The 21,300-nt window shown below is 45.3% G+C and overlaps 1 protein-coding gene across 14 annotated transcripts in view; it reads left to right on the plus strand.

Moving 5' to 3' along the window:
• The window catches only part of DLG1 (discs large MAGUK scaffold protein 1), a 1,315,748-nt gene that overhangs the window by 882,947 nt on the left and 411,501 nt on the right, over positions 1-21,300 (plus strand). For all 14 annotated transcript variants that reach the window (XM_078666465.1, XM_078666467.1, XM_078666469.1 and 11 more), the window contains one exon: positions 6,457-6,626. In XM_078666465.1, the coding sequence (XP_078522591.1) occupies positions 6,457-6,626 (170 nt within the window). The remainder of the gene's footprint in view (positions 1-6,456; positions 6,627-21,300) is intronic.

Here is a 21,300-nt window from a genome sequence, read left to right on the forward strand (position 1 = left end):
CTAGAGAGAGAGCAATCAACAGGCAATTATTTGTCGAACAACCAAGTTTTTACGCTTTTCCTGAATCTCATATGGTTTTCTTCCTTGCGTATATGGATGGGCAGTGTGTTCCAAAGAGGTGGACCCAGATATGAGAAGGATCTCCTGCCCATTCTAGCCCGTTTGCACCTAGGCACCGCGAAGTTCGCTGCTGTACATGAACGGAGGCTGCGATTGGGGAGGTCAGGCTTAGCAAGATCTTGTAGGTACCTGGGGGCAGTACCAGCTTTGATTTTAAACAGATAGTTCAGGGTTTGAAAGCGGATCCGATTTTCTACCCTGAGCCAATGCAGGTCCCTAAGATGTTTGGTGATCCTGGCGGATCTAGGGATTCTGCAAAGCAGTCTGGCAGCAGCGTTTTGCACAAGTTGCAAGCGTCTTATTACTGCTTTGTTTGAATCCAGGTACAGGATGTTACCGTAGTCAAGCCGAGATGTAACTAAGGCATTGACTACGGTCTTCTGGGTGGTAGGTGTTAACATCCAGACAATTTTGCGTAGCCATCTAAGAATGGTGAAGCACATGCCTGCCACTTTGTTGACTTGCTGTGTCATAGATAAACTGTCATCTATGATGACCCCAAGGTTTCTGACCTGGGAAGCTGGTGGCGGGAGCTTACCTAACGACGCCGGCCAGTGGGGATCACTCCAAAGATATTTACTATTCCCTAGGAGGAGGATCTCGGTTTTCTCCCCATTTAGTTTAAGTTGGTTAGCCGACATCCAACTAAATACTTCGTGAAGGCCTATTTTTAGTGCAGATGGAGCAGACGGATCAGATTTAGAGAGTGAAAACAGAATTTGAGAGTCGTCTGCATAGGTCATTAAAGTAAGGCCATAATTTTCTGCAAGGTCGGCAAGTGGTCGTAGGTACAAGTTGAAAAATAGTGGACTCAGGATAGATCCCTGTGGTACACCATGGGGGGAGTAGAATACATCGGAACATGCCGAGGAAGAGGCTATCTGAAAGGTGCGGAGGGATAAGTATGATCTAATCCACTCTAGTGCCCTGCCCTCGACACCATTCTCCTCCAACCTGGCAAGCAGTCTGGAGTGAGAAATGGTGTCAAAGGCCGCACTGAGGTCCAACAGGACCAATGCTACCGTCTGGCCATCATCCATAAGCTCCCTGATCTTTTCTGTGACCCCGAGCAGGGCAGTCTCGGTGGAGTAACCACTCCTAAAACCAGATTGGGACGAATGAAGCAAGTCATTGTTTTTTGTACGGATAAGTATAATTTGTGATATATGTAAAGTTGTGTAGTATGTATCAGAAATTTGTGTCCCTTTATGAAGGCCAGAGTCCTTTACAAAAAATGATGAGAATCTGAAAAAAACAGGGTGAATAAATAACCAAATCACGGAAAGGATATAGCTTGATTTATTTGAAATTAATAAGTTTAAGTGACAAGCATACCAGGTAATTCACTGTTTAAACTATATATGAAGGCCCTACTTGGTTCCGGTCTGTTGGGCCTATCCCCCCTTTTTGTAACTTCCTAATGTATTGAAGCACTATACATCTTTTGATCTTATCCCGTAACCCGTTCATATTCCAGCTCAAGAATTTAAGATTGCAGTCCCCATGAATTTGTACATGAGTGATATGTAGTCATCAGTTCCTCCCCAATAGTGAGTTATGCCTGTGCTGATTTAAAACAAAGAAAGCGAACAACATTACCTTAATCCCAACAACCCCCCTCCCTGCCCCCCTGCACTCCGGGCCTGAAACTGCCCATGATTCCAACTTGTAGAGTGACCTGTCGCCCAACTAGGAAACTAAAAGTAGAAATGTGGGGGTGAAGGAGTCGCTACATCCCCCCCCCCCCCCCCTCCCAAAACGAGCAGTGTCTCATCCACTCTTTAAGAGGGGCTAGTCATTAGTCATTCAATGTCAGTTGGTATCAGGCCCCGTGAGGCAGTGACAACCCCCATGAATCGATACCTGAGGCCCCCGCCGATGCATTGGGCCAAACAGCTACACAATGAGATCCGAAGCGCCTTCTGTATGCTGCCCTTCCTTATCCAGTCAAGGCTGCTAGTCTCTCTGGCCGGGAGAATGGTCTTGGACCCCACGCCAATCCTCTAGCCAGTCTGAAGCCGATTCTGGGGTATCAAAGAACCAGGCTTCATCACTGGATTCCACCCGGAGACGTGCAGGGAACAGCATAGCGTACTTTAGCCCCTTGTCCCGGAGCGTCTTTACCGCCAGGAAGGTGTGGCATTGCCTTTGGACCGCCTGCATGAAATCCGGGAAAAAGGTGATTGTAGCGTTTCCGTACTTGAGCGGCGGACCCACTCTGGCATTTTGAAGAATGGCATCCCGGTCGCGATAGTCCAGCACACGTGCTAGTATCGGTCGTGGGGGAGCACCAGGCTTCGGTCGTCCCCCCAGGACCCTATGAGCCCTTTCGATCTCTAAGAATTTTGACAGTCCCTTATGTTGGAGGTGGGTAAGTATAAGTTCTTCAACATAGAGGTCTGGGGCCTGCGCCTCCGCCCGTTCCGGCACTCCCAGAATGTGTATATTATTGCGGCGGGTGCGTCCCTCATAATCGTCGAGCTTACTCTCAGAAAATTTCCGAAAGGACTGCAATTCGCGTATATCAGTCTGCAGGTGGGAAGTGTTGTCTACCAGGCTTGTGGCGGTGATCTCCAGTTGCTTAACCTTTTCGCTTATCTTCAATAGGTCTGCTCGTTTTAACGTGACGTCTGTTGGGAGTACGTCAATTCGCTGTTCCATAGAGGACCGCACCCCAGAAATGGCCTCCATGACAACTTTGAGTGTGAGTTCCAAGGGCTGTTCCTCCGTAACACCACCCGTCTTATCCTGGTCTTGGGGTGAGGCGTTTGGTAGTGTGTAGCAGTCGAGCTTATTCTGCTGGATCGTTTTCGAGCCCGACATTGTGAGTGGCTCAGGCATTGCCCACAGCTTCTTCGACTAGTTTCACCACTCGTGGTTCGTGGAGTACCCCGGCGGTGAATCGTGGGTCGTTTCTAGCTCCAGTGCTACCAGTGTCCTCGTTGGGGTGGGGGCGGCGAGATCCAAGAGTAACAGGCCCCTCAGGGTAGACTAACAGTGTATTTGGGCCTCATCCGTACCCAACCCCAGAAGCCGGGCTGCAGCAATCCACGAGGGAAGCGCTGCTCCAGCAAAGTCCAAACCCTCAGTCACGCTCCAGTCTTCCGGTACCACCTCAGTACCTCCGCAGTGCTTGTTTACAATGGCACCAGGCCGGCTGGGGCAGAGTCAGTTGTGTCCTTGGGGAATTTCACAGCCACTTCTCCCCAGGATGGAGTGTGCCAGTAGCGGGGGCGTAGTGTAGCCACGGAACGTGAGGCCAATCGATGTTTGTCTGGGCGAGTCGCAATTGGCAGGGCACTCAAGGTTTTTCTCGGTTGCGTTATCATGTGGACCTCTATGCTCGTCTCCAGCCTTTAGATACTCTGTGGCTTTGCTTCAGTCCGTAGATACTCTGCGGCTTGTCTCTTTCAAAGTACAGACTTAGACTGACACCAGCTCCCTATCTGTGGCTGTTGCCCTTCCTATTCCCTGTCGGGGCTCTTGTTTTATCACTTCTCTGGTTTATAATACCACATTTTGGTTTTGCTACTTCAATCATGTATATTTTGTTGTGGATTATTACCAGTCCTCATCTACAACTTAGTCGGTTACACCAGACGTGGTGGGACTGTCTTCTTTCAAGACAACTGTGTCCGAGGTCTGACTATTCTTAGGAGACAGTGTTCCTGTGCTCATCTCCACTATACACAACTTTGGTTTGACATCAGAGTCATATTTTTATTCTACATAGAAGGCCTCGACTCATCACAGTCACTATCATCTGTTTAGCCTTGAGAAAGTCATGGTACTGATTGGTTGTACCGACGAAACACATGTTGGCTGTTTCTGGTTGATGCTCTAACTATTTTCATGACTGATTTTTGAATAAATGAAATTACAATATGAACTTTTTGTTCTGTTATCCTGTCCAAGCATGAAGACTCCATGAAATTTGGAATTGGACGTATGTTACTATTTGCTGTACAAACTGTAGTGATTAATAAGTCACTTATTTTTACTTGTTCTTAGGATTGTGCTCTTCTTGACCCCCTCTCTTGCATATGATTTGCCAACCTTTTGATTGGCAAGAGTCACCCCTGGTAGTGAGTGACAGTGGTCCATGTAGCACTCCGTCTTGACTTGATGCTTTATCCCACATTGTAAACCCAGTATTACCGTGTATTTTAATATAACTAGTGCAGGTGCGGTTTTTCCCATATGGGAAGCACCACTACCAAATTGTTTTGCTATTGGGGTCTATCACTTAATCCGGATGAGGCCGTAATAAGTATTGGGGGAAGAAGCGGAAAGATTTGGTAAAGTTGCAGGGTACAAACTAAATGCAGATAAAACCCTGGTGCTCAACTGCTGTGCTCCATTATTCTAACATTGGCTTTTGTGCTACTGTGACTTATTCGGGGGTAAAGCTAGCAGCGAAGACTACCCAGATCATCGATTTTAAATTATGAACCTCTTCTAAAAGAAACTATTAAATTGCTAAAAATTTGGCACAGGCTCCCTATAGGATTGATAGGTAGATGCAATTTGATACAAATGAAAATCTTACCCAAATTCCTATTTTTATTTCGCTCTGTCCCTCTGAAAATCCCCATTGTATTCTTTAAAAAACTTGAAGGCGCTTTCAGTAGCTTTATTTGGGGTTACAAAAACGAAGGAGGGCGATTGAGTTGCTTAAAGCGGAATTTGAACAAGGTGGACTGGGTCTTCCAGATTTTAAACTTTACTTCTGGGCTTCTTTTACGGGTCGGTTTCAGAGTTTGCTCGGTTTCGGTCAGAATGACTCCATATTTACACTTATGCTAGGAAAACAGAGAGAAAAAATACTGTATGGAATTAGAGATCCAAACTTTTACAAAAGGGTAAAATTTAAGACCATTAAAGATATTGTACATATTTGGCAGGCAATGGCTATAAGGTGCAATTTACCGACATTTCACAAAAATTACCCTATATGGGGCAATCCTTTCTTTCCTGTTGTGTTTCACGATCGAGCAAGTAAATCCTGGGCGACTTTTGAATAACTAGTCTGGGCGATCTATATAACGATAGAGGGCTCAAGCTATTTAAAGATTTACAGTTAGTTTATAAACTCCCGTATCACTTTTTGTTTAAATATATGCAGATTAAAGACTATCTTACGTCCCTTGTGGGAGCAAATGAAATTAAACAATCAGATATCTGGGATTGTATTTATGGGAGGAAATCTAAATCCATTATCGGTTTAATGTATGCTCATCTACATAGTTTTAGGCCAGATGGTAGTGAAAAACTGGCGGAACATTGGACACAAACATTAGGAACAGTTGTTACACCGAGAATGATCGAATAGGTTTAATGTAATGTTAAGAACTCGGTTCACTCTGTTAGTTTGCAGCTCCAGTAATTACGCACTACTTGTATGTTCTAATATACCCCGGCAAGAATGGCTAAATGGGTCCAGGGAAACAAGACTAGGGATAAGGTAAATTGCCCAAAATGCGGGTTATATGCGGCCAATTTGAAACATATGTTTATGGAATGCCCAAAATTAAGGGGATATTGAAATAAAACTAGGACTGGATCAACCGCTCACAGATCTCGAAACTATGTTGGGATATAAAGATAATGCTCCAGCAATAGCACACCTTTTTACAATCTTGATGGCTGATGCCATGCTGGCTATTGCGTGGATCTCAACGGTCAAGCTAGAGACGCTATGGGGACCATTGGCTTTGGATGGAATATAGTAGGCTGACTTGTCTAAAATTTAATAATATGCCCTCCTCAAAAATGTCCTTGTACACATCATGTTACTTTAAAGTTTTCTACTTTGCTCAATGTATTTATATCTAAACACTCTTTACATTTATGTATATTATTTTGCTTTGATGTATATTAATGTGACTTTTTGCTTGATACTCAAAATTATACCAATGCTTAGTTTATGTATATTGTACAAAATATGCCCTTTATGATGATGAATAAAAAATGAGCGCCTCCATAAATATAAAAAATTTAAAAAAGAAGCCCATTTTATTTATTTATTGCAGCCTCCCAACAAAGGAAAGGAACTGATCAAAGCCTTATGGAATTTCATACACAAAAATATGTGGATATTGAACATCTGTTAGAATTGCGCCAGATTGCGTGATTTGTTTGCATAGGCTTTCTTCATTTCTTTATATGTTTTGATACAAACCTTTTAACATACTGCATTGTTTTCTATAAGTATTCCTTTCAATTTATAAGTCATTCATTAAATGTTCATTGAATTGGTTGGCAATATTAAATTTAACGTTCTGTCGTTTGGAATCCTGTAAATAATATACTAACTGCCAGAATTCCTCTCCTCAGGGTTAATGACTGTATATTGCGAGTCAACGACGTAGATGTACGTGATGTGACACACAGCAAAGCCGTGGAAGCATTAAAGGAGGCCGGGTCCATCGTGCGACTGTATGTCAGAAGGAGGAAACCAGTAACAGAAAAAATAATGGAAATTAAACTTGTGAAGGGTCCTAAAGGTCTGTAGAATACATGTGACCTATTTTCCACATTTGTATCATGCCCCCATGTGTACCTGCCCAAGAAAAATGCAAGACCTCTTTATTCCCTTTCATTCTACCTACCCCTTCTATTTGCATTTTTTTCTTGACATTGCATTAAGACTAGTTAACCATTTAAAGGTATTCATTATTATGTAACATTTGTAAGACTATTAGTCACCAGCTTACAATATGTTGAATCACTTTTCAAAGCATAATGCTCCATGACCTGTGAAGACCTTGTGTCAACTATAAACAGATCCTAACATCGACATATAGTGCCAAAGTTAAAAGGGTATATTTCCAAAGAAACACTGAGAAACGATACTGAAAAGCTGTGTTAAAAAATAAAATGGTAAACTAATAGCCAACTCTAGTACATACACATCAGGATCTCACGGCAAACCATAGCCTGTGGTATGAAATTAGAATGCTAATCCCTTGTATCGACATGCTCTCACAGCAACCGTTTCTTAATATCTCTACCACATTACCATTTGCCGGGATCCCAAGATAATTACACATTTTTACCTTCAGCTCTGACTTAAGGCAGAGTGGTTCCATTGATAGTGGCTGCGGCCATTTTATGCCTAAATATTAAGAACCTCCTTTATCAAGCGATCATGCTTTTTGGTCTTAGTAAGTTTGACGCTTATTTTTTTATATAGTGTGTTCCTAGGGTTGCTTATGCCCAGCTATTGACCCTAAAAGTAGGAATAAAATGAATATAGCGATCTGTTATAATTGTGTGAGGGTGGTTAATATATTTTTTCAACTTGCTCATATCCATAAGATAAATTGTTTTACATTTTTCAACCTTCGAATTTTTGTTTGTGCCTTTATTCACGGCTCTGGAGTGCCGCTACCACATTTTCTTCTCGTTTGTTGATGAGTTGTTTTCTTTAAAAAAAAAAAAATTTCAACCAAAACTACTAGTGTGAAAAGGGAACTAGCCCCCAGATTCATCAAGAACACATTTTGCTATTCCTCAAGAAATCACTTGAAAAATAGCGATTACTAATATTTCCTTAATTGCGACTCGTGTCTTGCTGCTAGGCAAAGACACAACGGCTTGGGGTAACAATTGGTGGCCTGAGACTCTGGGTCAACCACCTGTGCCCAAAAATGTTGTAAAAAACCTATGAGTATGGGTGGACTCTACCCTGAACTTTGTCTATCATACTAAAAAAAGTCGCGCCCACCTGCTTTGGTATTTTACGAAACCTACGTCCCATTTTAAAATATTTTGATCACCACACCCGCCAACTGGTGGTTCAATCAGCTATTCTCTCACGGCTGGACTACGCCAGCTCCTTGCTGCTAGGAGCTAACGTAGCGGAGAAAGCCAGATTGCAGCGAGTTCAAAACGCCGAAGCAAGAGCTTTGACGGGCCTTCCTCGCCATAAATCTGTCACTGCTACCCTTAAGAGTCTACATTGGCTCCCTGTAGAAAAGAGGATTCATTTTAAAACCTTATGCCTTGCTTTTAAAATCCTGAAACTTGCTTCCCCCCCATGTTATGTCCTCTCCTCTTACCTTACGTTCCTCGGCGCACTCTACGCTCGGAAGGACAGAATCTGGCTACTGTACCTTGCATTAAATTAAGTCGGATGGGCGGTCGCTCATTCAGATATTTGGCAGCAAAGCTCTGGAACGATCTTCCAGCCCAGATTCGCGGGATGAAGGATCTTCTATCCTTCAGAAAAGCTATAAAAACTCATCTTTTCCGATAGTTATGTTGTCACTCGCAGTCTACTTTTCAACAGCTTCCTTTGGACATAGACAGCCAGCGCCGGGACGCCCCTTGGCTGGGGCAGCCGTGCGCTATATAAACATATATAACATAACATTTCATCAGCTTTAGAATAGACACCAAAACAATACCTCTGATGGAGAAGGGTCTGTGGAATGGCTCAGACCAAAAAGCTATGCAGGACCAAAACATGTAATGCTCTTCCTGTCGAACCTGGATGTCTAAGCAGTAATGCATGTGTGCACGGAAGCCCACATCGCAGTCTGACAGGTGTCCAGAACAGGCATTCCGCGTGCCAGAGCAGTTGTATCAGCCTTAACCCTGGTGAACTACATCAACAAACAAGAAAAAAGTATCAGCAGAACTCCAGATCCTCGTATTAAGACACAATGAATAATTTGAAGGTTGGAAAAAGTTAAAAAAAAATTCCTCTTACTTTTGCTTCCTTTTAGAACTCTTTTCATTGGCAATTGCGCCTTCTCAAACCATATGGTGTTCAGGAAACTGCTCAAACCATAGCTATTCTGCCAATAACTTTATTATCACTCTATTCCCTGAAGTAGCATGGCACGGTAATAGAAACTTACGTTCGACAAATTAGAAAAACAAAAATAATAGAATAAAAAATGTTCATCACTTCAGGCAGAACCTTTCTACATAGGATTCAGTCAACCAATATGATAGGGTCTGCAGAAGTGGAACACACATCTTATGCCTCCCCATCCCTCTTGACATTACAGGATTGACCCCTTTCTACAGCCACGAAGTACTGTATTTATGTATTCAGTATTTCAATAGCTCCAAACTAACCAAAATACAGCAGAGTTCTGTACAAGGCAAAGGCAAGGATTGAGAAGCAAAGGTGCTGGATTGAGAAGCGAAGGTGTACTCTGTGACAGCATTGTGATGTAATATACACTCAGTCATTGGAGCAGCATTGGGGCGGCTCTGATGGGTGCCCCAGTCGCAGGGTGCATAACTGGAATAGCCCTACTGCCTTGTGTCTTTTACATTTGGTAACCTCTAGTCTGATGGTCCCTTGCTGCAAGTGTGCCGAGAGCCATCAGAGATGAACTTGTCTGCAAGATAAGCAGGAAAGCTGGTTGCGGTAGCTGTGTAAGTGATGCCGTTGATTTTGAAAATGTGCAGGTTAGTAAGTGGAGCTTAAACATACATCTGGCTAGGGGTCATGTGATCATATTTCTTGAGGCCTGTATGAGACATGCTGTGCCGTGTAGAAGGCCCATAAGAGGTGCGAATGTGGAGTCTTGGTGGTCGTGGAACAAAGTATTCCCACCATCCTGATGCAAGAGTAAAATGACTGAGTAGCGGTACTAAAGACTCTTTTTCTCAGAATCTTTTTCAGGTTCTTTGACAGCTGAAACTAGGCCATCTCAGTTTTGTCTGTGTATTTATTTACTGCTAAGGCACAAAAGTAAAACCAATGAGGATAAACTACAGGATGAAAGCACGGCTCTTAGAACCTTATTTACTAGTTTTCATTCCCTTGACCTCCTTTGCCTGACCAAGGTAACAGGAAAAATGGTAGTCCTTTCAAAGGACAAACTGACAATGGCAGTTGTTACACCTGAGCACATCGAAATTGATGTCAGTGTCAACCTCCTAATGCGTTTCCATTGAGTGCACGGCTTTTCCAAGTAGCTGTATTTGAAAGCAGTATGTATTCAATAATTTAAAAATAAAATCCTTAGGGGACTAAGCTGTTAATGGGATTCTACTTCCCTTTCAAGTCTTTTGCAGTTGTAACATTATCCAAATATGTTTCACTGATTCACCCTGGCTGGGGTGAATATTGTGGTCATTTGCTGCTCCCTGTCTGACATGTTACCTAGCAACTGAAGACCAGAACTTGCAAAGTAGGGTATTGAATGGATAGTGCGATTCACAATCCAGTATGTGTTGCAGGGCTGGATTACCTGCTTAACTCTGCGCAATGGGTATGGTTAATGTATGGTATGCCTTTTAAGTTAATATAACTTAATCTTTAAATACAATGATAAGAAACTTGAATTCACTTAGCTGATTTAGACACTGCTATCGTCAATCCGCGATATGATCTATAACTTATGCGTAATGCATGCCATCTGTTCTGTCCTCAAACGTATGAAAATATCTTTTAAATGCCTTTTTTTGGCTCATCTTTAAAGGGCGCCTGTCTAATTGAAGCTACAGGTCCTCGACTTTCTGATTAAGTAATGCCCAAAATCAAATGTGTAATCGCCTTCTGCCATTGCCATTTGAGTGTCAAATCTCCCATTTTCACCAACCGTCCAGAGACCTTCACTCCACCACCCTCGCTCAGACACCGTGCATCTGCCAAAACCACAGTGGTGGCCATTCCTTTTTGTACCTCGCTGCCAAGTCGTGAAACGACCTTCCCCTCCATCTCATTTCATCACCCTCACTGGCGGTATCCAGGAAGAAACTCAAGACCTGGCTTTTCAAATGATCCCTGCAAATGCTGATTGATTGACTTATTGATTGAAATAGAATGAAGGCCACTTTATGATCAAACATCAAAACTCTAGGGTTCTTCTACAACCATTCCTGATCACAAAATCCAATTCCTCAAATGAAAGCTTAAGAAGGGGTAATACAAAATGTAATATTAGGTTCATTCCTGAGCGCCCGATACACAAAACTGCCCCAAGGCCTGCCCAAGGGTGACACAGAAACTCCAAATATGGTGTCAAGACATAGCTCCCAGAATTTCCAGGAGAGCTAAAGTAAAGTGTGGGCATCTGCAGCTCAAAATAACACTACATTTCCCACTTTTTTAAAATTACACAGCCCAAACAAATGAGGGTAACACACCTTTTTCCCATCACTTATTTGCAAGTTAAGCTGAATATGAATCTTGCGCTTTACAATCAGACACAATCCAGGCATACTATAGATTCTTATGCTCATTTGCGGTTCTTGTACTCCACCTTTATCTCCAAATCCCAAGTACCCCTCTCTCAGCAATCACTTCGCTGGCTCATCCTTACAGTTCTGTGTAATCTATCAACCTTACACTAGTACAGCATTCCTACCTACTCTAATCTTGAGTCCCACTCACAACTGTCATTATCTTTCCCTCACTGATAGTGAATCTGTCCTCCACCTTATTGTTAAAAACACATTTCACCTCTCAATTTGCACAAATAAGAAAATTTGGAAGAGCCATCTTCTTCCCAAATTAATCATAACCACTATCTGCCCCCTTCTTTCTTAGCCACATTCTGATTCTTTTTGGTACCTTCCTCCCAGCACATTTCATAGCCTCACCTACCATCAAATGTGGTACCAAATTGATTTTAGCCTCTCATTTTTTGATAATTATAAAAGCGTCTTCCCTCTGAAGACATTGCATGTAGTACAACATGCCCACACCATCTCATCAGTCACCCTCCTCAGATTCTTTCTGCTACTGGCAGCCATCTGTAGAGTGCATTTAATCAAAGTCATGGCCCACTCCACTATACAATTGGATTGCAGTTTGTAAAAGGCAGTTCTTGCGTGCCTTTACATCTCTTAAAGAAAGAATGCATCTCTTTTGAAGTTATATGATCTCCATTATCTGACATCTAGACATCCTTCTCATTGAAATATTTCATTAAGGATTAACTACCTCTAGCCACCATGAACTCATATTTACAACAAACATTGCATTATCTCCCCCTAACCTAGATATTTAATAGAGACCATATTATCTATGGATTCAATACATTGCAATACTTCCATGACAACCTCAGAGGCAGAGTTATTTAAGTTCAAAGCAATAACATCACAACAGTGCTTTACTTGACCCACAAGAAGGAACAATGTGGTCCAGAAGAGAGACAAACCAAATCCCGCGTGGTGTTGGAAATGACACAACAGAGCCCCTAGATTTGGTAGTCCAAAGTTACAATTTAGGCAGCCAAGCCAACCCAGGAATGTTCACTAGCCAAAGTTCCTCCACCCATGGTTGCATTATGGAGAAGGCATTTAGCATTTTTATCAGACAGTTCTAACACACCACCTGTTCAAGCTGTGTAGATTGTGTATCCCAATAGAGGTATTATCAATGTAAATGCAAGTTTGTTATATATCTTAGGATCGCCTGTCCCTTAAAATGGCTATGCAACCCACATTCATACAACAACACTAAACTTTCTCAGGGGCAAGGTCCTAGAAAGGAGCTAGTGAAACTGGCGGGATTTCTGAAGCAAAGAGTTAAAACAGAGGTTCTTAACCTTTTGACTTCTGTGGACCCCCACTTAACCATTACTGGATCCCAGGAAATCACGCTGAATTATTATTGGAACCCGGGGACCCCAACTGAGTCATTACTAGAAGCCAGGGACATCAGCCCAATCAATTTCAATGATTTTAACCGCAAAACAGTACAGAAACTAACATTTCTGATAGATACATCTGCTGTGTGGATTCCTCACCTTGTGAATATCCCCCTTGCGTCAGCAACGTTCGGAATTTTTCTTCGTAGCACGCCGGCGTGAATGACGTCATAGGAGCACGGCATCGCGCGCGACTCCGTCTGACGTCACCGACTCCTTATTAGACCCACGTCGGCGTGATGACGTCAGTTCCCTTTTTTCCGCGTCGTCAACAATACCGGTTTCTGGGATCTTCTGCGATACTTAGTATCTTCTTCTGTTCAATATTACTGTTTCATCTCTTGAGTGTTCCTTCTTCGTCGGAAATGTCGTCGAGGAAGACAGGGTTCAAACAGTGTGGGTCATGCGCTCGCATGATGTCAATCACCGATCCTCATGGTGATTGTTTATGGTGTCTTGGATCAGACCACGACGTTAAGAACGGTCGGTCATGCTTCAAAATGAACCGTAAGGCTCTACGTGAACGTGAAGCTAAAATACTTCTTGCGAAGGTGAAAGGAAAGGAAGCTGATAGATCTTCGAGATCGATGTCCAGACGCTCGAAGTCGAGACCGAAATCGCGATCGAAATCGAGGTCGAGATCCAGAGCGAAGTCAAGGTCCAGGGAAAGGTTAAGATCTGGATCCAAATTGGCTTCTGGTTCTTCGAAAAAGAAGTATAAGAGAAGAAAACATAGCTTGAGACATCACTCTGGTAACGATTCTTCGGATTCAAAGAAAAAGTCTCGAAGACATCATAAAGACTTTGTATCTCCTTCTCCTTTGCAATCTCTTTGAGGTTCCCCGACGCCGGAACAAGAGCCTGATCCGGAATCACACTATTCTTCGGATCATGAGGTAGAAGAAGAGGTTCCTCAGTCTCCGACTCCGGAAGTCCCTGTGAACCAGAATGAACCGATGTCGGAACAACCTCCTTCAGAACAACCAGCTGGTTCGTATCCTCCCTTTCCGGGTCCAGGACAAGACCCCTCGCATTTTCTTAATGCGATGTTTGGAGTCTATAATAGAGCAATGTATCCCACTGGTGCACCAGTTGGTCCCGTGGATCCATTGTCTTTCAACTTGGGCATTCCTCATTCTTACGCCCGACTCCCTTTATGCCGTTTATGCCGACGCCTTTTACACCTTGGCTCGGTACGGCTCCACCGAGATCGTCGACTCCGCATACGGCTTCGCCGACTCCGGATCGACCTCGTGAGTCTAATCTAGGTACCACGCCGATTCGTGAGTCTCGTCCTCCTACTGCTCCGGCTCCTCGCTCGACGTTGGATCCGACTCCGTCGGAGTCGTTACCGGAGTCGTTACCGGATCCATCGACTTCGATTCGTGTAGAATGGTCGAGACGCAGAGCTCAACGCCTCTTGGAGGAAAAGGAGTTCGAAGATCCTGAAGTGGAGAAAGGTGAACTTCTGGATCAAGGATACTGTTTTGAAGACCTTCATAGTGCCTGTGGACTAGAACTTTCTCCGGAATGGGATTTAACATCAGTTTCTGATGCACCATCAAGGGATGTAACACCTTACCACACTGTGATCAGAAAGGCTGCGGATCTACTTAATCTGACATTACCTACTGTTGAATACAAACCTAATATTCTTAGAGGTTTTACATTCACCCTCATCCATTATAGAACCTACACTTCCATTTACTGAGGCTTTAACTGAGCCAATAATGGAAATTTGGAAGAAACCTTTGACTGCTCCTGCGGTTTCAAGATCTGTGGTAAGACGTTAGAGTGGCGCCTGGTGACCCCGAGTTCCTCTCTTCTCATCCTTCTCCTGAGAGCTTGGTGGTACAAGCCGCTTGTTCTAACAGATCAGCAGGTTCATTTCCTCAGGTACCAGCAGACAAGGACTCTAAGAAATTGGACCAATCTGCTCAAAAGATTTTCTCATCAAGTAGCATGGCTCTAAAATCTACTAATGCTACTTGTCTATTAAGGAGATATGTACATGCTTTGATGGACCATGTGTAGCAACTGTCATCTAAGCTTCCTGAGGATGATAGAAAAAACTTTAATGAAGCGGTCTCCGACACTCAAGCTGCAGCCCGCTTAGTCATTCAGAGTGGCATGGATACAGCAGACTCTGTTGCCAGAATTATGGGTTCTACTGTTGCCACTAGAAGGGCTGCATGGCTAAAATCTTCTGATTTTTCGGCGGACGTTCAATCCACTTTAATAGACTTACCTTTTGATGGGACGGGCCTATTTGGGAAGAAGGCGGATGTGGCTTTGGAGAGATTCAAAGATAGCCGAGCTACAGCAAGATCTTTGGGTCTTCAAGCTAGAGGTTCTGCCACTAAGAAATTTAGAGGGTTTGGTAGATCCACTTTTCGTTCCTTTAAGCAAGGCCAACAACAACAACAGCAACAGCAGAACCATTTGTATAAATCTTACAGAGGCAAACAAAGGGGACGTGCTCGTGGACGCCAAGCCTCCTCCTCCTCAACTTCCTCCTCTAATTCCCACCCCCCACCTACAACAGCAAAGCAGCCCTAGATCCACCATTCTGGATCATGCGGGTCCAGTAGGGGGTCGACTTACTCATTTTCTACGGGATTGGGAATCGGTTACATCAGATCTTTGGGTTCTCAATCTCGTAGAAAATGGGTATGCACTTCCTTTCCAGGAATTCCCTCCCAATTACCCTCCTTGCCAAGGTTATTGTTCGGAGGACCACCTGCTTCTTCTGCAGGAAGAAGTCCTGGCACTATTCAGAAAGGGTGCGATAGAGGTGGTTCTGGAGCAGGAGAGGGGTCAGGGGTGCTACTCCCGGTATTTCCTGATCCCCAAGAAAGATGGCAGGCTTCGACCTATCCTGGACCTCAGGATTTTGAACCTCTATCTCAAACAAGAGAAGTTCAAAATGCTCACACTTGCACAGGTTCTTCAAGCGCTGATGGAAGAAGACTGGATGGTGTCGATCGACTTGCAGGGTGTGTATTTTCACATCCCCATTCTGAAGTCGCACAGAAAGTATCTCCGTTTCACGGTGGGATCGCAACACTACCAGTTTGCGGTCCTTCCTTTTGGACTTACTACTGTGCCTCGAGTTTTCACCAAGGTGATTGCAGTGGTGGGTGCTCATCTCGAGGTCGGGGATACCTGTATTCCGTATATGGACGACTGGCTGATCAAAGCGGAGTCGTCGGAGAAGGTGCTCCATCATCTGCAAGAGACAACTCATTTGTTGCACAGGTTGGGTTTTTCGATAAATGTACCCAAGTCTCACCTGGTGTCCTCCCAGCGCAACCTGTTCATAGGTGCGGTACTGGACACTACTGTATGTCGTGCATTCCCTCCACCCCAAAGGCTTCGCGACATACAGGAAATGATTCCTTTATTCTACAATGGAGCGGTTGTTCCGGTCCTGAAGGCCCTTCGTCTGCTCGCTCTGATGGCTTCTTGCATTCTGTTGGTCAACCATGCACGCTGGCTGACTTTCCGGTGTCCGCCTGCGGGTGTCAAGAAAGTCGAACTGGAGTGCTGAGGGTTCGCCATGTGCAGATAAGTTACCAAGCTCGGGAATGTGCATGGGGGTGGGGGGTCCTTGAGCGATCACACCCAGGCCAGCGCTCGATCACCCTGGCAAAAGTACAGGGTTAGTAGGAGACCAACCTGCGTACCCCAAGGGATGATTCCCATTGCTTTGTTATTGATGAAGACTCTTGATAATGTTCTGGTATTTGGGGGGGAGTGTAGGGGGGGGAATTGCACAACCTGATTGGGGGGTTGGAGCGGGTGGGGATTGGGTAGACTTAAAGTTGGGGTGCTATGTTGTTTTATGTTTGATTTTAAGCGACAAGTCGTATACAGCGGATAATTGCGCTGCGCAGGATGATGGTAAGCACGGGTTGCCTGGTTGGCAACGACAACATGCAATGTACTGCGGCTGGTTGGACATGTTGCAGCTGGGGAAACTGTTGAGATGTTCCACACTATTCGCACGGAGGCAGGCATATGGGAAGATGTATGGATATGCCGCGATATGGGAAATGCGTATCTCCATACTGCAGACGTGAAGCAAATGAAATGTTTAACCTGGAATGTGAGAGGCATGAATGACAGACGAAAAGCTAGATTGGTGCAAGCTTTCCTACTCAGAAAGGATATTGACATATGCTTCCTGCAAGAGACTCACTTGACTGCCAATGCCGCCCACGTGCTCAGACACAATAGATGGGGTGAGATTGTACATGCCTCATACTCTAACTACTCACAGGGGGTGGCGATAATGGTAAGACGCGGTCTGCAGTGGAAAACATTTGAGGAAGTAAGGGATGATGAAGGCAGATTCATACTGTTGGTGGGGACGCTGTGTGGCATTAGAATTGTGTTGGTGAATGTCTGTGGCCCTAACGACGATAACCCTGACTTCTACTGTGATCTCTGGCATAAGATTCAGACACCCGGCCGCGATTCTGTGGGGTGGGGATTACAATGTTGTGCTGTCAGACACCATGGATCGACAGGGGGCGGCCAGGGAACACCACCCTAGGGCGGCAGAGGCGCTGGGTGATATCATAACTGATGCACAATTGGTAGATTCATGGAGGGAGCTGCACCCCGGGAGGGCACATGCTTAACGGTACATAGAGCTGCATGGTCCGGACTGGACTATTGGATTCTGTCCAGGGACGTCCACGCCTTAACACTTGACGTGACACACCTGCCACGATCACTGTCTGATCATGCCCCGGTCTGTCTGACGCTGTCTACCCCATCACAGTATGTCCAGCCATTCAGCTGGAGATTCCCTTCCAGGGCACTTCGTGATCAGGTATTCAAACATGAACTAAGAGACAAGCTGGAGGAGTACTTTGAGCTCAACGACGGCTCGGTGGACTCCCCAGGCACACTATGGGAGGCTTGCAAGGCGGTGACGAGAGGATACTGCATGTCGCTGAAAACTGGGGTACTCCGATCTATAAGAGACACATTAAATAAACTAGAGGCAGAACTGGCTGCGCTCGAAGCTCTATTAACTCATGCACCATCGGATAGGATTCGGGCTGATTTCAGAGCGAAACTTACTCAATACCAGGAAGAGGCAGACAGGGAAGCGGCATACCTGGCCAAAGATAGTCAGGCTAGACGATATGGGGAGGGCGACCGGGCTGGGCGGACACTGGCGAACATGCTGCGAGTGCCGAGAGGGATGGACTATGTTCTGGGACTCAAGGATGAGGGAGGCGACACGGTTAGGGAGCCTCATGCCATACTTAAAGTCATGACTGATTACTACAGGACACTATACACATCCAGGGTGACGCCGGACGACCAGGTCCTTCCAGATTATCTAGACACAATAGCCTTAGCGTGGTTCAACAATGGGGCCAGACAGTACATGGACTTGCCGTTCACACAAGATGACATTAGAGCGATAATATCTAGCCTGCCACCGGGCAAAGCGCCAGGCCCTGACGGGCTGACGGCAGACTTCTATAAAGAGTATGCGGACATCCTGGTACCCAGACTATACAGGGTCTTTGAGGAAGCAGTTGAATCAGGCATACTCCCACCGTCGATGCGCGAAGCAATGATAATCACACTGCTTAAACCTGATAAGGACCCCACTAACCCGGACTCCTACCGCCCACTTTCGCTAATAAATATAGATGCCAAAATGTATTCGAAGTTTATTGCGGACCGCCTTAAATACATGCTGCCGCAAATAGCGCTCTCCGACCAGTCAGGATTTGTACTGGAGAGGTCCACTTCGCATAATTTGAGGGTACTGTTTGGGCTCCTGCACTACCTAGACCCCAAGGTGCAAGCCGCAGCTGCACTATTGGATGCGACAAAAGCATTTGATTCCCTTGAGTGGAAGTTTCTGCTCACCCTTTTTACCCGTATGGGATTCAGTCCGCTGTTCGCTAAACGTATCAGCGTACTGTACAACAAACCGACCGCTAGAGTGCGAGTAAATGGTCAGGTCTCAGCTCCTATCCCTATTACTAGAGGGACTAGACAAGGGTGTCCGCTGTCGCCATTGTTGTTCGCTATTGCAACTGAACCACTTGCGGCACGCTTGCGTCAACATCACACTCGATTAGATTAGCTTTATTCGATTTTGAAATATAATATCATAAAAGCACATTGCAATATATATACATCATTAAATTTCATTTCACAGCATGTAAAATTGTAGCATAAAATCTTTAAAAGAGATCAGGTAATCATTTAGTTCGTTACGAAGTATATCAAATCAAAGTCTGGATATCAGCCCAACCAGAAGTTACTCTCTTCGTTGATCTTATTTGGGGGAGAGTGATACTCTGGGATAAAAGTCAGATAGTCCCCAGGTGTGTATAGGTCCATCTCCTATCTGTGGCTGCCAGGTCTGAAGGTATGGGACAACGTTGTTATTTCTAAACTTTATTAACACCAGGTCTCCAGGTATCTCTTTTCGAAGCGGACCTAGCCGACCCACCCTTCTAACACTTCGTATTCTTCCGTCAATATCAGGAGGCAGGGGTCTATTTTTTGTTAACCAGAACACTGCCTTATTTCTTAGTTCCTGTTGGCTTTCAGATTTTCCATTTGTAAGTGCTGGCACTCCAGAGAGGACGCACACAAACGGGGCAGCCTCCGGTGGTAATTGTATATGGTTAGATTTTCGTGGCATGTTCCCTGGATTGGGAAGTGACCCTTTGGGTGGTATGATTTCTTTGTTCAGCCCTGTTTTAGGGGAAGAGCTATGTGCTATTGTAGGTTTGGCGGGCACTTTCAGGGTGTGTGAGGGTAACGTGTGGGGCTGCTGGTTGGTATTGGTCAATATTACTTTGGGGAGTTGTTAAGGGCACTACAGTGGTGCATAAAGACTGTATGTGATTGGAGCCTGCCATATTTTTTAGGAGTAGCGAGTTAGTCTTAGTCATTTCCTCTATTCCCACGATCCTATCCCCTAGATTGTTCATTCTTTCTATCAGGGGTTATATCAAAGAGTTGATCATGGTTTCTATCTGGGCCAACAGGGTTGGTGAGGTAGAGGGTGCAGGAACTAACCGTTTCACGGAATCCTTACATGTTTCCGGGGAAGGGGTGATAGGCAATGGAGGGCTCAAATTCAATTTTTGCTGTTTTGCTTGGCTGCCTGTATGTTTATCCACAAATCGTTTTCTTTTACCAGAAAGGTCTAGAAGAGGCATTATGGAATTCAAGTTACCTATAGCAGGTGGACAAAGGGGAGCACCCAGGAGTCTTCCATTTGGTGGGGATAATACACTAGACTGGGGACTTATGATGACTGTAGGGCAGATAGAAGCACTAAATTGCTCAAGTGTCGACTCGACAGCGGCATACTTAGATTTACATAAACTATTAAGTTCCTCCAGCAGTGATGAGTTTTGTGGTGCGGCGACTGTCTGTGGGGGGGATAAATCACTGGTGGAACAGTCTGTAGACAGTCGTCGTCGTTCTGTTCTTACTATTTGTTGGACAATGGGTGGTGTTGTAAGTATAATGTACCAAGTTCTTTACCTCCTTTTGTTGCGCGGCCAGGGAGGGTGGCCCGACCCGACCTTTTCTGGCCTAGGATGGCCTTAGATGGTCCCGCCCTTGTCCCGGGCTTCTCCCGGCGCCGACCCGCGCGCGATCCAGCGACGCGGGGGGCTGGTCTGCTTTTCAGGCGCCTCCTGGCGCGGGAATTGGGTGTGGCGGCGTGTTGCGCCGCTAGGGCGTCTGAGCAATGGAGTCCTCAGGCTCCCCTCACGCTGCGGCCGCTGGGATGGGCTAGCGGCGGCAGGAGGGAGCGCTGCTGCTGGGCGCTGGAGTATGTCCCCACACGAGTTCTGCAGTCCCCCCGCTCCACCGGGGCTGGTCTGCTTTTCAGGCGCCTCCTGGCGCGGGAATTGGGTGTGGCAGCGTGTTGCGCCGCTAGGGCGTCTGGGCAATGGAGTCCTGGAGTCCTCATGCTCCCCTCACGCTGCGGCCGCTGGGATGGGCTAGCGGCGGCAGGAGGGAGCGCTGCTGCTGGGCGCTGGAGTATGTCCCAACACGAGTTCTGCAGTCCCCCCAACATCACACTCAGCGAAGCATTGGTTTCACAAGCGCGGCCTGCTCATGTCCATGTATGCTGACGATATCACCGTATACATGATGAATCCGGCAGAGAACTTTGACCCGCTGATGAGAGAGGTGATACGTTACAGTGGCCTCACCGGTATAAACATAAACTGGTCAAAGTCGACTATGCTGCCATTAACAGACGGTACGAATAAATGTCACACTGAATTCCCGATAGATTGGGTAGCGGACGAAGTCAAATACCTAGGAATTAAAATTAGCCGCTCCATCCAGGAAATATGGCTAGCGAATTTCGGGGTGGCAATGGATTGGCTTGAGAGCAAAGTTAAGAAATGGAAGACACTCCCGCTATCACTGACGGGCCGCATAGCTATTGCCAAAATGGTGGTGGTCCCCAAATTTCTTTATTTATTTATAAATATAACCGTGCCCTTAACCATGGCGTTCTTCCGCCGCCTTAGGTCTTCCA

This window comes from Lissotriton helveticus, chromosome 11, assembly GCF_964261635.1.
Source record: "Lissotriton helveticus chromosome 11, aLisHel1.1, whole genome shotgun sequence".
Taxonomy (NCBI): Eukaryota; Metazoa; Chordata; class Amphibia; order Caudata; family Salamandridae; genus Lissotriton; species Lissotriton helveticus.